General features: G+C 36.8%; 1 protein-coding gene across 1 annotated transcript; it reads right to left on the minus strand.

Annotated features, from left to right (window-relative positions):
• Nucleotides 1-9,128: 9,128 nt before the first annotated feature.
• On the minus strand, nt 9,129-10,007 carry LOC110197449 (vomeronasal type-1 receptor 1-like). Its single transcript, XM_020971393.1, has one exon. The coding sequence runs from the start codon at nt 10,005-10,007 to the stop codon at nt 9,129-9,131; it is 879 nt and encodes a 292-aa protein (XP_020827052.1).
• Nucleotides 10,008-17,178: the final 7,171 nt, after the last annotated feature.

The following is a 17,178-nucleotide window of genomic DNA, read 5'->3' on the forward strand; positions in this document are numbered from 1 at the left end:
GTGGTAGACCAGAGCACAGGCCAGGAAAGGAGTAAACACCTCGCCCCTTATCATACCACCTTGCAAGAACTGAAAGTTTACAGGTCCCTACAAGTATCTCTGAAAACAGCTGTATAAACCCCCAAAGCTTGGGACAGTACATTCTTCACATTGGAAGCAGACTCTTACCTTAACAAAGAGTTTAAAACTCAAGTAACCGGCCAGGATCATGAGCAAGCAGCGCAAAAAGAGTCAGACTATATTATCTTATTTTGGTGAAAAAGAAGATCGAAGCATACAACCAGAAGAAGACAACAAAGTCAAAGCTCCTACATCCAAAGACTCCAAGAAAAATATGAATCAGTCCCAGGCCTTGAAAGAGCTCAAAAGGGATTTTGAGAAACAAGTAAGAGAAGTAGAAAAACTGGGAAGAGAAATTAGAGTGATGCAAGAAAATCATGAAAAACAAGTCAACAACTTGATAAAGGAGACCCAAAAAAATACTGAAGAAAATAACACCTCAAAAAATAGCCTAACCCAAATGGCAAAAGAGGTCCAAAAAGCCAATGAGGAAAAGAATGCCCTAAAAAGAAAAATTGGCCAAATGGAAAAGGAAGTCCAAAAGCTTACTGAAGAAAATACTTCCTTAAAAATTAGAATAGAGCAATTGGAAGACAGTGACTTTATGAGAAATCAAGATACAGTAAAACAAATCCAAAAGAATGAAAAATTACAAAACAATGTGAAATATCTCATTGAAAGGAGCTGAAGAAAGCAACCTAAAATCTTCCTAAAGCCCCAGCCTTACTGGTTCCAGCCCAACACAAGGTGAACTGTCGGAGCCCTGCAGCCTCCAATTGTGAAAAAATCCTGAAGCCCAGGTGGTAGAGCAGGCAAACACCAACACCTGGACCTCCAAGTGCCTCGATAAGGGCAGGGGGAAGAGGGGGTGGGGGCAGGGGACTGGTGGAGGCCAGCTCGGAAAACCACCAGGTGCCTCAGCACTCTGCTGAAAAGGAATGTCCCAATGCATTAGCAGAAATGAGGGAGGCAGCACTACAAGGGGTCCCAGGCAGATAAACACCCTGTACCACCCATCTAAAAGGAGCTGAAGAAAGCTAAAGGAAAGGAAAAGCAGGCAACCTAGAATTGCCTGAAAGTTCCAGCCTTGCTGACTCCAGCTCAACATGAGGTAAACTGCCAGAACTCTACAGCCTCTAATTACCAACATAAGAGGCCCCAGTACACTAAGCCAGTGACCAAAACCTAGGGTCCCAACACAAGAAGCTTGGGTCAGTGCTCTCTGTTCCCCAGCAGGAGAAATCAATCTCTTTAAAGGCCAGGGAATGAAGAAATACCATGCATAAAAAGAAATATACCATAGGTTCATATTATGAGAAGAGTGAAGATCAAGACAGAAATTCTGAAGAGGACAACATTGTCAACAAACCCACATCTGCAACATTAAAAGGAAATATGAACTGGTCGGAAGCCCAAAAAGCCTTCTTAGAAGAGCTCAAGAAGGATTTTAAAAGTCAAATGAGAGAGGTAGAAGAGTCCTTTAAAAATGTGATTGGCCAATTGGAAAAAAAGTACACTGGAAAACAAGTCCCTAAAAAACACAATTGGCCAATTGAAGAAGGAAGTACAAAAACTAACAGAAGAAAACAATTTCTTAAAAACTAGAATTGGACAAATGGAAACTAATGACTCTATGAGAAAGCAAGAATCAGTCAAACGAAACAAAAAAATGAAAAAAAAAAAGATTGTCCCTTTCTACATCTTATTCTCAACCAAACTCATTCTTAGGATGTATGATTTTGCCAACTGAACCTCAGCTTTGAGCATGTTTCCCCCCTCCCAACACGTCTCCCTCACACTCAGGCTGGGAATGTTTTTTTCCACTTAACAGTATTTTATTTTTTCCAATCACATGTACAGATAGTTTTCAACATTTGCTTCTACAAGATTTTGAGTTCCAAATTTTTTTCTCTCTCCCACCCCTCCTGCCCAAGACAGCATACAATCTGATATAGGCTATACATGTACAATCAAAGATATTTCCACATTAATCATGTTGTGAAAGAAGAATCAGAACAAAAGGGAAAAACCACAAGAAAGAAAAAAAAGAGAAAATAGTGTGCTTCGATCAGCATTCAGACTCCATAATGCCTTCTCTGGATGTGGACAGCATTTTCCATCATGAGTCCCTTGGAATTGTGCTAGATCATTTCGTTGCTGAGAAAAACGAAGTATCAAAGTTGGTCATTGCACAATGTTGCTGTTTCTGTGTACAATGTTCTCCTGGATCTGCCCACTTCACTCAGCATTGGTTCATATAAGTCTTTCCAAGTTTTTCTGAAATCTGCCTCCTACAATAGTATTCCATTATATTCATATATCACAACTTGTTCAGTCATTCCCCAATGGATGGGCATCCCCTCAATTTCTAATTCTTTGCCACCACAAAAAGAGCTGCCATAGATATTTTTGTACCTGTGGGTCCTTTCCCTTTTTATGATCTCTTTGAATACAGATCTAGTAGTGGCATTGGTGAGTTAAAGGGTACACACAGTTTTATAGCCCTTAGGGCATAGTTCCAAATTGCTCTCCAGAATGGTTTGATCAGTTCACAACTTAGGGAGATTTTCTTGCACATGGGGACAAACCTCTGTTTGTTTATATTGTCATATAGTGTGTAGATATGTATTTTTGTTTGTCTTCTTGCTGTGCCACATAATAAAGCTCAAGATTATATCATACTACTTGGTTACAATTTTCCAGAAATTCCCAAAGCCAGGTGATTATTTTAACCCAAGCCACAAGAATAGTAAAAAAAGGTGGCAACTCCATCAATGACATTGGTTTATAAAGCATCTAATCAAATTAAGTAAAAAGGTCATAAAAACAGAATTATTCTTCATAAACAACATCAATTACATATTCCCTTTGATCCCTGGACACATTCCCTCCTAATGACAGAAATCCTTTCCTGGTTGAAGTGTATTTCTTTATATTCCAAGTCCAAGGACAGGAACTCATTTGAGCTCAAGTTCAGTTCTCATTTGAGTCTTTTTTTGGGAACTGAGTAAAAGCTCATATTTCCCACTAGCGTAAGGAGGGGGTAGGCTTGAAGAGCATATAGAAAAATTTTCATTCTTCATTGGCTAGGCTGGATGGGACCCCATTTTTCCTCTGCTCACACCAGCTAGCTTCAATACTAGTTAAATGGTGAACTCATTTATTGTACACAGAGGCAACTGAAATAAGAAGAAAAGCCTTCCTGGGCTGGGGGTGGGGCTGCATACCTGTAATCTCTGCTATTAAAGAAGGCTGAAGGTTCACGGATCTTTTAAGTTCTGCAGTTTTGGGGTAAGGTGAATCTGCTATCAGCACTAAATCTGGCATGAATATAAAGAGCCCTGGGAAGTAGGGGGACACTAGGCTGCCCAAGGAAGCGTGAATAGGCCTAGGTCAAAAACAAAGCTGTCAAAGATACCATGGCAATCACAATGGGGTAGGGCACCTGAGTGGTAGCTTCCCTTCCTTTGTCCTACCTCAAGTCTTGTGTCACTTTAACACCATACCTGAGTCTAATTAAGATTGTCCCTTTCTATATCTGACACTGGTTACTTATTCTCAACCAAACTCATTCTTAGGATGTATGATTTTGCCAAATGAACCTGGGTAGGACAAAGAGATCTAGTCTGAAAAACAAAACAAAAGAAAAATCTCTGCTTGCCTAGCTATTTATAAGGTAATGGAATGAAAATGCTAACATTTCAGAACTGGTTCTAACTTTCATCAGGAATTGCTAACTCATACCTTAGTACACCTATCAGATCAGATCTACCAATATGGTTTTCTGAGTGATTTTGATGGTCAGGATTAGAAGTTATCCTTTCTTACCTGAAAAATTATTTCTTGCCTAATCTGTTAAATCCTCTCTCTGAATGAGATACCAAATGAATAAAATGAATGTGATGTAATGAATCATTGAGTGCCACCACCTACAATGACTCCTTGGAAGAAGGAAAAAAAGCACCAAGAAACTCTGTGAAATGGGCCTAGGTTTCTTCATCTCTCCACAATGCTTCTTCTAGCTGTTATAGATAATGCAACTAGGGGCAGCTAGATGGTGCAATGGACAGAGTACTGGCCCTGAAGTCAGGAGGACCTGAGTTCAAATCTGGCCTCAGACCAAACACTTGACACTTACTAGCTGTGTGACCCTGGGCAAGTCACTTAACCCAAATTGCCTAAAAAAAAAGATTATGCAACTATACCAAGTCATAAAAGTGGTCTGGAATGTTTCAAAAGAAAAAAAAAAGATCTTAGAAGGTGGTCACCTGGACTCAAGTATGACCACTTCCACATGCTAGTTCTGTGATCTTAATCATCTGGGCTTTTTGTTCTTTTCCTGTGTGAGATTTTATACAGTTTTCTTTTTTCCTGCTTATTAAAAATAAATTGTATTTCTATCTGTTGTCCTTAGGTATGTGGTGATTATGGAGAGAGAAGCACAGTAAAATGCTGTTGGCAGAGGTATAAATTAATCTGTTCTCAGAAAGCAATTTGGAATTATGCTAATAAAGTGACTGAAATCTCCATGTCCTTTGTTTCAGGTTCCCCATCAGTCAGCTGCTCACCTTGTTCACTGTCACAGAAAATAAATACCGCCTTGCCTGTTCAGTTGTGCTTTCTATAGCACACATTCTTGACCTCTGTAAAAGACAATCTTTGGTCTTCTGAACAATGGTGTCATGATCAACCCACTTGAACTTGGCGCAGCTTCTATTATGAATTGCCTGCTCTTTGGGTGTCAGTGGCACTCACTTGAACTGGCTCATTGTTAGTCAGTCAATAAGCTTTAAGTCAGTAAGCTTATAAGTCTTTATTATGTCCCAGGTATGGTGCTAAGTGCTATGGATACAAAGAAAGGAAAAAGGTAGGCCCTGCTCTCAAGGAGCTCGCAGTCTAATGGGGGAATACAATTTTACAAAAACAACTGCATATGATTTATACGTACATATATGTGTGTATATACATACATATAAATAAATACACATATTTATATATCTTACCATGTATAAGAAGCATTTCCTGAATCCCCCTTAATTCCAGTCCATTTCCTCTCTCAGTTATCTCCAGTTTTGTCATAGAATTAAGGAAGAATCAGCTTCCCACAGACAGTGGAATTTTAGCTAGGACTAAAACGAAGACACAAAAGAAGCCAGGAGGCAGAAAATTCTGGGCATAAGGTGGGGGTGGGGTGAGGTTTGTGGGAATACTAGTGAAAATGCCGAGAGTTGGGAGATGGAGTGTTTTGTTCAGGGAACAACAAAGAGGCCAGTGTCACAGGTTTGCAAAGTGTTTGGGGGTAAGGGAAGTAAGGTGTAAGATTGAAAAGGTAGGAGGGGGTCAGGTTATGAAGGACTTAGAATGTCACACAGAGAATTTTATATTCAATCCAGGAGGTGATGGGGATAATTTTGGTAGCTGTTAGCTGTTCTCTTTGTCTATGTGGCCTGCCACTCTATTCTTGATTTACCAGATAAGTTTTGAGTGGGCTCTTCTTGATGCTCAGATAGCTGTAACTGGCACAATAACACTTTATAATATAGATTTTCCTGATCCCTTGGGTCAGTATCAAATTATCAATGACTGAGACAGTAGACAATTCAGAACACGTGATAAAGAAGCTTGCCTAGATAATGGAGGCTCTCAAAAGGACAAATATACAAGAGAACTCAAAAATACAGATTTGGAGGAAAAATTGGCAGGACAGATTCAATATGTAAAACCATTGAAAGAGCAAAGGACCTTGAGGACAAGTGCAGGGATAAATTGAGAATGATGAGATTTCATCAATCACAAGTTATAAAAATCCTGAATAAGTGATATGCTTTGGAAAAGAAGGCAAACAATATGTTAACTATTTTGAAAATAAGGAAACATTGATCAAAAGTTCACAAATTGTCAATGAAGAGAAACTGCAAATTTAAATTACAAGTGAATGCCATGGCTAAACTTCAAATTGTATGTATTTCACTGTCCATACTGTACATAGTCAAGAGAAGTTAATTTGAATAGTCCAAGTCTATTCTATGTCCATGAGAAATCAAAGAATTTGAATGCAATATTCTAAAAAGCAAAAGAAATCCTGATGGGTCTTAGAATAACATATTTTGTCAAGACAAGCCTATTCATCAGTTTAAAAGGGTGGACTTCTAACAAAAGAGACATCAATATTTGAGCTATTCTTCCAAAAGGAATCAGAAGTGAACAGAATATTTATTTTTAATCTAAAATTATTTGATATCTTTTGATTTTATGTGACCAAAATACCCCCCAATATCTTGCCCCTCCCCCTCAGAAAGTCCTCTTATACAACAAAGAATATTTCTTAAAGGAAAAATCATCAAAACTAATCAATATATCAAATAAGTTTGAAAATGTATACAGTGTTCCACACCTGTGACCCTTCCACCTCTGCAAAGGTAGGGAGTGGTGGTATCTTCTTATATCTCTTCTTTGAGACCCCGCTTTTTCTTTGTGATTTTGCAATATTCACATGTGATCATTTTGTACTTGTTCCTTCCCTTTATATTGGTGTAGTCATCATGTTTATTGTTTCTTGGCTCTATTTACCTCACTCTCCATTAATTAATTAAAGTCTTTCCATGTTTGTCTTTATTCATCATATTTGTTGTCTTTTATAGCACATGACATTCTCATACCACAATTTGTTTAGCCACTGCCCAACTGATGCACGTGAACTTTGTTTCCATTTCTTTGGTATAACAAAAAATGCTGCTATAAATATTTTGCTGTATATGGGGACTTCCTTCTTATTGGCGACATTTTTGGAGTATGCCCAGTAATGGAATTTCTGGGTCAAATGGAATGTATATTTTGCTTTATTTTCATAATTAGAAATATTAGCAGGGTGTTTAACATAAAAACACTTCAAATGAATATTCTTAACAAAAAGCACCAAAAAAAATCAACTCTTTCATTATCCCAGAGACAGATAAGGTTATTGTATTTTTCTTTTCATTTTTTACCCTGGTTTAGGATCTTATCAGTTATCATGAATTCAATTATCATCTCTATGTTGATGATTTACAGACCTAGTTATCCAGGCTTTTCCTCTCCCCAAACCTTTAGACTTGCATTTTTAATAGCTTATTGGATATCCCCATACATTTTAGAGACAGCTAGGTGGTGCAGTAGATAGAATGGCTAGCCTTCAAGTCAGGAGGATTTGAATTCAAAACCAGCCTCAGACACTGTGTGACCCTGGGCAAGTAACTTAATCCTGTTTACCTCACTTGTCTCATCTGTAAAATGAGCTGGAGAAGAAGATAGCAAACCACTCTAGTATCTTTGCCAAGAAAACCCCAAATGGGGTCACAAAGAGTGGACACAACTAATCAACAAAACAACAATACATTTTAATCTCAACATGTCTCACACTAAACTTCTATTTCCCTTTCCAAGCTCTACCCTCTTCCTAACTTTCCTCTTACTACAGAGAGCACTACCATCTCCTCAGTCTTCTAGGCATCATCTTCAACTTTCCACTGTTACACTCCACTATCCAATCAGCTAGTAAGTGCTAATGGCTTTATATTCATAATACTGACCATATACACCCACTTCTCCTACTGACTGTCACTGTCTTCATGTAAAACTACATCACCTCATGCCACAGCTATTGCAATATACTGCTGGTTGGTCTTCTTGACTCATCCCTCTCTCCCTACTCCACTCTACCTTCCACTCATAGTACAATTTAAAAAAAAAGATAATTGCACATGAAGCTGTAAATCTACTATGCACAACTTGTTATTCCTTTCAAATATACAACAAAATTATTGTGTAAATGTTTTCTTCCTTCCCTTCCCGACCTAGAGATGGCTACCATTAGACAGAAATAGGCACATACATGTAAAATTACTTTATGTATGCTTCTATTTATCAGTTCTTTCTCTGGATACAGATAGCATCTTCCTTTGTATGTCCTTTAATCTTCATAGTTAATTTGAGTATTTATAACAGTCAAAATAACTTATTTGTTCAAAGTCATTCTTAAAACAATTTTGCTATTACTGTATACAATGTTCTCTTGGTTTTGCTCATTTAGCTCTTTGTTATTTTGTGCAAGTCTTTCCATGTTTTTCTAAAATCATTGAGCTCATCATTTCCTATAGCACAATAGCATTCCATCACAATGATATACCACAATTTGTTCAGCCATTCCCCAAATAATGGGCTTCCCTGCAATTTCCAATTCTTTGCCACCACAAAGAGAGCTGCTATAATCATTTTAGAATATGTAGGTTCTTTTCCTTTTTCCCTAATTCTTTTAGGAAATAGAGCAAGTATTGGTATTACTGGGTCAAAGGATATAAGTAATTTAATAACTCTTTGGCCATAAGTCCAGATTGCTCTCCAAAATGGTTGGATCATTTTATAATTTCACCAACAATGATTTAGCATCCCAATTTTTCCACATCCCCACCAACATTTGTCACTTTCCCCTTCTATTGTTTTAGCCAATCTGGTAGGTGTAAAATGATATCTCAAGGTTGTTTTAGCTTGCATTTCTCTAATCAATAATGATTTAGAGTACTTTATATGATTATAGTTTTTTTATTTCTTCATTGGAAAATTGCCTGTTCATATCCTTTGACCATTAATTAATTGGGGAATGACTTATCTTCTTGTAGATTTGACAAAGTTCTTTATATATTTTAGGTATGAAACCCTTATCTGAAAAATTGTTTATAAAAAAATTTCCCAATGTTCTGTTTTCCTTCTGATCTTTCCCACATTTCTTTTATTTCTATAAACCCTTTTTAATTTAATGTAATTGAAATTATCCATTTTCCACCTAACTTTGCTCTCCATCTCTTGTTTATTCACAATTTGTTCACCTATCCATAAGGCTGGTAAGTAATATGTTCTGTGTTCTTCTAATTATCTTGTAAAATCTTTCTTTATATCTAGATCACGCATAAGTTCTTCTTCCTTGTGACAAGGACCTTCATGGGGTGGGAAGCATGAGTGCAGGCAGGAGAAATCACTCTAGCAATCCTATATTCAAACTTTAAGACATTATGAGAACCAGTGTCTTTTCTTGGTCAGAGAATGCAGCTGTACTTGAGGGTTCGGGGGAGCAACACAAAAGGGCTAAGGGCTGGGAAGCAAAGAGACAGAATGGCAGAAATGGTCAACCCATACAGGTTATGATCTAAATAAGTGAGAAAAATCAAAGTGATGGAGTGAAGGAAGTAAAAACAGACAAAAATGCCCATCAACAGTAGGATGGTTTGGGTGGCCCTGACCTCAGCGAGAGTTCTAGATGAGAAGCTGGTACTGTGGATGTTCTGGACTTGTTGGTGGTGTCTGTGCAGGAGAATCACCATGTAGCTACTGGTCCAAAACATGAGTCCCACACAGAGTACATTTCTCAGACTAGTCATAATGGAGTAAACATCTATAAGTATTCCCATTGAACAATATATAGCATTAGATTTATTTGTATTGTTGGTAGTAATCCTTGGTCCTCTCACAAATATTAGCACAGGAATTTCTATCAAGATATTCAAGATCCAACAGAAGAGACAGGAGGTAGAAATTAATTCTGGAATTCTGGCTTTGAGTTCTGACAGTGTGGAATCACTGGGACTGATGCTGATGGCCTGAAAGCTACACAGAAGGCAAGTGAAGCAAATTGAAAGCCCCTGGGCCATTCTGTGAAGGAAAAATATCATTTTGCATCCAACATCATCCAGGAAATAGCTTATCCCAAAAGCTTGTAGTATTTCTGGGCTTCCCTTGCTTACCAGTACAGTAATGTTAGCCAAGATTAGCTGGGTCAGAATCAAGTTTAGTGGCCTTAATTTGTGGCCAGATAGGAAATTCAAAATATAAAGAGAAAAGAGGAAGAAGTTTACCAGAATTCCAATTGTATTCTGGAAGAGCAAAAATATGCCAATACAGACATTGCTAATAAGCATTCTCTGTATGTCTTGAAGAGAAGATAAACCACTGTGTGACCCTGGGAAAGTCACTTAACCCCAGTTGCCTAAAAATAAAAAAAAATTTAAAAAGAGAAGTCAGGCTGACCTAGAGGGAAACAACAGCTCTGTGACTATCACATCGTGAGATTGCAGCACATGGGGAAAACGCACACTGTGACTCCTTTCTCCTTCTCATGCCTATGGCACTTGAAATTGCTATCGAGCAACATTATAAAGAACTTTCCTTGACCAAGTACTCATTCTTATTTCCTTCAAACTCAGCCCATCTTGAGAAACAAAAGAATGAGCTTAGAGGTGGCTTAGGTAAACAGAGAAGAAAGAATGATCCATGTAGTGCTTGAACTACTGTATTTGTGCTCAGGGCATCAGGCATGAAGCCAGTCAAAAAGTGATCTCCTTCCCTCCACCTTGATTCAAAGGGAAAAAAATCCTTTCTTTGACTTCTGGTGCTCTTATTGACCTATGACCAAAACAGCCTCTATCTCCTGTACTATTCAATCCCCAGACAACAGTCAGCTTAGGGGAGCAGCCATTTGCTGAGGATCCAGGGACCATTCCACACCAATCTAAGGGGTTAAGACAAAGTGTGGGACAGAGCTGCTATACTAAGTTAGGGCAAAAGGGAAAAAAAAGAGATGCAACTCAATTTCAAAGTGTTGGGTGCAGAGGTTATTATATAATCATCATATATGTGAGTGTGTAAATATATATGTATATGTACATATACATATATACATATGTGTGTATATATATGCATATATATACATATATATGTGTGTGTGTGTATATATATATATATATATATACATGTGTGTGTATATATATGCATATATATACATATATATGTGTGTGTGTGTTATATATATATATATATATATATATATCAAACAGTCCCAAAGCTTTATGACTAAAATTTGTCTAAGAGTTCATCTAGTCCAACCACTCTGTGAACCATGACCATCCTCTAAAATTATCTTTGTATCTCCCTCTTTGTATCGGCTAAGAAAATTGGTGATGGCCTTATGTTCCAGAGCCTGCTAGGTTAAAAAAAAAAGTCAGTACTTCCCCTAGCCAAGTTGCTGTCCTATGTGTCTCATTGGCTAGGGTTAAAGATCCTAGGAATAAGTGCCCAGAACAGTGTTTTGAATATATTACCTAATTAATTCATTTTACTTGAATTTGATTGTTGGTGGGCTGAATCCTTCCACACTTATTCACGTAAAGAAAGTGGACAGTTCAGGGTGACAAATATGTTGAGATGGTGGTAGACTTCAGTTGTAAATTAAATGTGTTAATCTTGCCTTATACATCATGTTAGTTCACCTGTCTGAAAGAATTCCAAGTCAAAAAAAATTTACTATGTGCCCACTTAAGCGCAAGACAGCAGAGGTACGAAAATGAAAAATATTGTTTTCCCTGTTCTTAAGTAACTTACCATCCAAAAGACAGGTAGAATATAACCTGAAAACATATAAATATGATATACATACCATGTCATATGAGAAGGACAAAGGAAAACAAAGAACAGCTGTATGAGAAATTTGAAGAGGGAGAAATCAATTGTGTCGGGAGAGGGACAGAACAAAGTGAGTAAAAGCTTCTTGGAGAAAGTGGCGTTTGCATAAGTTGGCACATGAAGGATGGGAGAGATTTCAGTCAATGAAGGTATAGCTGGGGGAGGGAATGGAGTTGGTTTGTGATCCTAGTTAAGTCAATATAAGCAGAGGGATATGATTTGAAGAAGGTAGAGTGAGATTAGCAGATTGAAAGTGGTTAAATTTGGCAGGAATATTGAGTACATTAGTTATAAGAGATAGCAATGGTCACTCTTTTGGAGCATTTAGAAAACCATAAATGGCAGACAGGTTGGCAGCAGGTGCAACCTCTAACAGTGAACTAGTGGTGTTGTGCTGTGAGGCTGTGCTGATAAGTAAATACATCAGGAATGTAACTCACCTGTCACTATCCTTGTTGAGGCTGAACTACTCTTCTCCTTCCACTCTATTGGTTCTTCCCATCAGTTCTTCCTCCAGTTACTCATTTGGCTCCTTCCCTGTGAATATGAGATTTTCCTTTCAGACAGGGCCACAGTGAACAAAGGGAAGAAAAGTGATAGCTTTATATCCCAATGCCAGTCAAATAAAAAAAAAGTCCTATCCAAGTTACCTTATTTCACTCATTGTCCTCATTGTCTGGAGGCAAAGGTCCTAGGAAAAGGCTTCTTTATCTGCTATAGAACATATACAAAAAATAATCAGTAGTTCTCTTACTACAGCTCTCACTCTACACGCAGAAGATTACCAGCTCTCCTATAATCTGTTTCTATTAATATATCTATTTCATTTCTCTCCTAGGCACTGCACAATTTTCTCTGCTACATTTATCTGCAAAGATGCATAAACTAGCAATGCAATGGTTAACAGTATTTATTATAGTAACTGGCTTAACAGATACTTAAATCGGTAAATGAACTCTTAAGAAATGGAGATTAAACTACACGAACATAATTATAAAATACTTTTTATACAGATGAAATCAGATTCAAATAATTGGAGAAATATTAATTGTTCATTGGTGCTCAGAACCAATATAATTAAAATGACAGTTCTATTTAATCTACTTATTCAATACCATCCCAACTGAATAAGCAAAAATGATTTTATTGAACTAGAAAAAATAATAACAAAATTCATTTGTGAGAACAAAAGGTCAAGAATATAGAAGGAATTAATGAAAAAAATGTAAAAGAAGGAGATTTAGTGGTACCAGATCTTAAACTATATTATAAAGCAGTAATTATCAAAACTATCTAGTAGTAGCTAAGAAGCAGAAAGATGAATCAGTACAGAGTAGACATACAATATATAGTAGTAAATGATTATAGTAACCTGATATTTAACAAATGTAAAGATTTAAGCTTTTGGGATAAGAATTCACTATATGGTAAAAAAAAAAAAAGGTTGGGAAAATTAAAAGGTAGTCTGGTAGAAACTGTGTATAGACCAATATCTGACACCTTTTACCAAGACAAGGTCGAAATGGACACATGACCTAGATATAAAGGAAAATATTCATAAGCAAATCAGAACATGGAACGTATTACCTGTCAGATTTATGAATAGAAGAATTTATGAATAAACAAGAGATAGAGAGAGTTGTGAGATGTAATATGGATAATTTTGACTACTTTAAATTAAAAAGGGTTTTTTAAATAAATAGAATCAATATAATCAAGATTAGAAGGAAAACAGGAAATTGGGGGAAATGTTTATAGACAGCTTCACAGATAAAGTTCTCATATCTCAAATATATAGAGAACTTTGTCAAATCTGTAAGAAAATAAGTCATTCCCTAATTGATAAATAGTCAAAGGATATGAATAGGCAGTTTTTTGATGAATAAATGAAAGCTACATATAGTCATATAAAATGCTCTAAATCATTATTAGTGAGAAAAAGACAAATTAAAAGAACTTTGAGATATCATCTCATACCTATCAAATTGGCTAAAATGATAGAAGAGGAAAATGACAAATGTTGGAAGAGATATGGAAAAGCTAGGACACTAATACACTGTTGGTGGAACTATGAACTGATCCAATGATTTTGGAGAGCAATCTGGAATTATGCCCAAAGATTTATAAAACTGTATATATCCTTTGACCCAGCAATATTACTATTAGATCGCTTCCCAAGGTGATCAGAGAAAAAGGGGGGAAAAAGGCCTATATATTTTAAAATATTTCTATTGTCTCTCTTTGTGGTGGCAAAGAACTGGAAGTTAGAGGATGCACATCAATTGGGCAATGGCTAAAGAAGTTATGGTATATGATTGTGATGGAATACTACTAGGCTGTAAAAAAAAACAAAAAAGGATGAGCAGGTCAATTTTAGAAAAACTTGGAAAGATTTGTGTGAAATAATGAAGAGTGGAATGAGCAGAACCAAGAGAACATTGTATATTTGAAGACTAACTGTGAATGACTAAGTTATTCTGAGTATTACTCAAATCAAGTACAAAAGGCCTATGAAGGAAGATGCTATCTACCTCCAGGGAAAGAACCCAATTAATAGAAGTATGCATGTATGTGTGCGTGTGTGTGTGTGTGTGTGTGTGTGTGTTGTGTGTGTGTGTGTGTGTGTGTGTGTGTGTGAGAGAGAGAGAGAGAGAGAGAGAGAGAGAGAGAGAGAGAGAGAGAAATAATGACTTTCTCTAGGCAGAGTAGGGATGTGTGGAGGGAGATAGTTCAAAACTTAAAGTGCAACCAAAAGATAAAGCTGTAAAATAAAAGTGGAATTTAATTTTGTGAAACAGGCACACCTTTTTACAATTGAGTGGAAAAGAAAAAGGTAGAAGAAAAATGAAGGAATTGTCCCATGTAGGTTCTCTGTCAGAAAATGGTTTTTCAATGGTGCGTTCCATCCTGACGCTCCTCATCCATGATCCATGGGGTCAATTTAGCCCCTGACCTAGAGTCTGTCGATGAGAATCTCACGCTGATGTTGTACCCTACTGACTCCCACTCTCTTTCTTTCTGGTGTGTTTGATAGTCAAGGTGGTTCCTTGGATGCTCTCTCTGAAGACTATTGCCTCCTTGTCCCAATGTACTTTTTCTCACATCCTAGTACAGTGTTATCTCTCCTACTTCCCTTCTCCCTGGTCTTCTCTTAACCTGTAATCCCTTAGAATGGAACTGGCTAGTTTATTAGTCAAAGTCTGTCCCAGTCAGCTCCAGAGTCAAGGCAGCTCCTTTGGTAGAGTCAAAGGTGGAAATACAGGGTAATTTCTGTTGTTATAAACAGGTCTCCTTCGTGGCAGCTAAGTGGCACAGTGGATAGAGCACTGGCCCTGAAGTCAGGAGGACTTGAGTTCAAATCTGGCCTCAGACACATAACACTTACTATCTGTGTGACCCTGGGCAAGTCACTTAACACCATTACCTAGCCAAAAGAAAAAGAAAAGAAAACAGGTCTCCTTCCCCAGCTTCCTTATCTCCTTGACAATCCTAAAGTGTGCCAATTTTCCTCAGGGTCAGAAACTTTGCAATCCTTTACAAAATCATGCATGATGTGATTGACATCTGTAATTATACATCACAGCATCAAAATAAACACCAATACTTAAGAGAATAAGTATGATTATCCCAACATTGCAGAAAATCGCCTTGACGTGTCAAACACAATATTGGACATTAATAATACATGAAATAGACAGACACAGCACAACTTAAAGCTTCCCCTGACAGGATGTTTTACTGAATAAAGCTCTAAATCACATATAGTATGTAGTACATGCACATCATATAAATAGATACATATCCACAAAACAATAGCAAATATTCATAACAGCAAAGTGAAGCAAGGCTATAACCATATCAGCAGGCCCATGTGATTAAAAACCCCACCATAAATAGCAGCAGATACATAAATGAAAATAAAACTGAATAGAAAACAAATGTTTCTGCAGTATATGTATGCTTACAAACACTGAATCAAATCAATATGAACAAGAAAATAAAACAGAAGCATACTCAAAACGTGCAATGTGCAAGAGAGTGAATAACTATGGAAGAAGGACATATGTTCCTTTAAATAGAGAGGGTTAGGATCGCATTTATACTTGTCATGACATTTCCCTCCTCTACTCTCACAATTATTTAGAATGATAGAAGCTTTCCTTTAAGGAAAATCCCATATGTCTGTGCACATGTGTGAATGTGTGTAAAGTTCCCCCCTCCAAAGGGACATTAATAATAATCAAAAGGATGCAAATTACAAGAACTCTGAGTTACCACCTTGCAAATCTCACACTGAAAATACTTAAAAGCAATGATCCTCAATGGTGGTGATGGTGTAGAGAAATAGGTTACATGAATTGCAAACTCAAAAAAATTGTCAGACAGAAGTAAAATCTATAAAAGTAATCATGTCCTTTCTCCCAATAGTTCTGTTATCCTGAAAACAGTTTAAAAAAGGAAAAGGAAAAGAGGTAACTTGAAAATTTTCAGAACAGCATTTTTAATTATGAAAAATCGGAGGCATATATAATGCTCCAAAATAAAGAAATGTTTTTAAGATATGGCACACAAATATAATGTAATTCATAAATATGTGAGAGATGTGTGATTTGGTCACTAGGAGAATACTTAGGTTAGTAAGTCTTTCCACATGCACAGATTATATGCATCTATGACTAAGTAGATCTTATCTAGATAGTTGTGTGAAGCACAAAGAGGATATATGACCTGCCCAGGGTTAACAGCTTAGCAAATGTCAGCAGTAGGATTTGAACTTAGCACTGTGTCAGCTATTCCAAACTGCATCCATAATGTGATGGAAAACTGAAATGCAAGTAATCTCACCACATATGAGGAGTATAAAGAAACAGAGACCTTAGGGGCAGCTAGGTAGAGTAGTGGGTAAAGCTCCAGCCATGGAGTCAGAAGGATATGAGTTCAAATCCAGCCTCAGATACATGACACATGACACTTACTAGCTGTGTGACCCTGGGTAAGTCACTTAACCCCAATTGCCTCACCAAAAAAGCCCCCAAAACCAGAGACCTTTATGAAGTAACACAAAGTGGGAATCCACCCTCCTTTTCCACAAAGAACAGGGCACATACTTCTTACAACCTTTTCAGCATAAAACTGAAGGAGAATAAATGGGCAAACAGATAACATTGATGGAGATTTAGAAAGAATTTATGAAGTACATTGAGATTTTCATTGAAATTCACTTATTTAAATGTAAAAAATTGCAAAGTCATTGGTTGTGTTGATGGTAATAGTAATGCTACTATTAATATTAATATAATAAATAGTAAGTTTATAAAATTATTTTTAAAATACAAGTAAATACACTTGTAAGTATTAACATTTAAATAAGATGACTTTTGAGATCTCTTTCAACTCTTGATCATATGAAATCAATTTAAACACACAAAGTACCATAACATTTCAATCATGCCCTAATCTTGGTGGGTGTTGGGTTCAATGTTTCAATTTCAACAGGTTTTTATGTTAACAGTTTTCTAATGAAGTTTTAAATCAGAAGCAGTAAGTTAATCTTCAATCACTCCCCTCTCCATTTTTTCTCCAGAATGTTACTTGATATTCTTACCCACTCATTGTCCCATATACATTTCA

The sequence above is a fragment of the Phascolarctos cinereus genome, unplaced genomic scaffold, assembly GCF_003287225.1.
Source record: "Phascolarctos cinereus isolate Bilbo 61053 unplaced genomic scaffold, phaCin_HiC Scaffold_4;HRSCAF=312, whole genome shotgun sequence".
Lineage (NCBI taxonomy): Eukaryota > Metazoa > Chordata > Mammalia > Diprotodontia > Phascolarctidae > Phascolarctos > Phascolarctos cinereus.

Excerpts from the sequence above, each read along its gene's own strand:
- LOC110197449 (XM_020971393.1), bottom strand. The coding sequence starts at position 10,007 with ATGCTTATTAGCAATGTCTGTATTGGCATATTTTTGCTCTTCCAGAAT.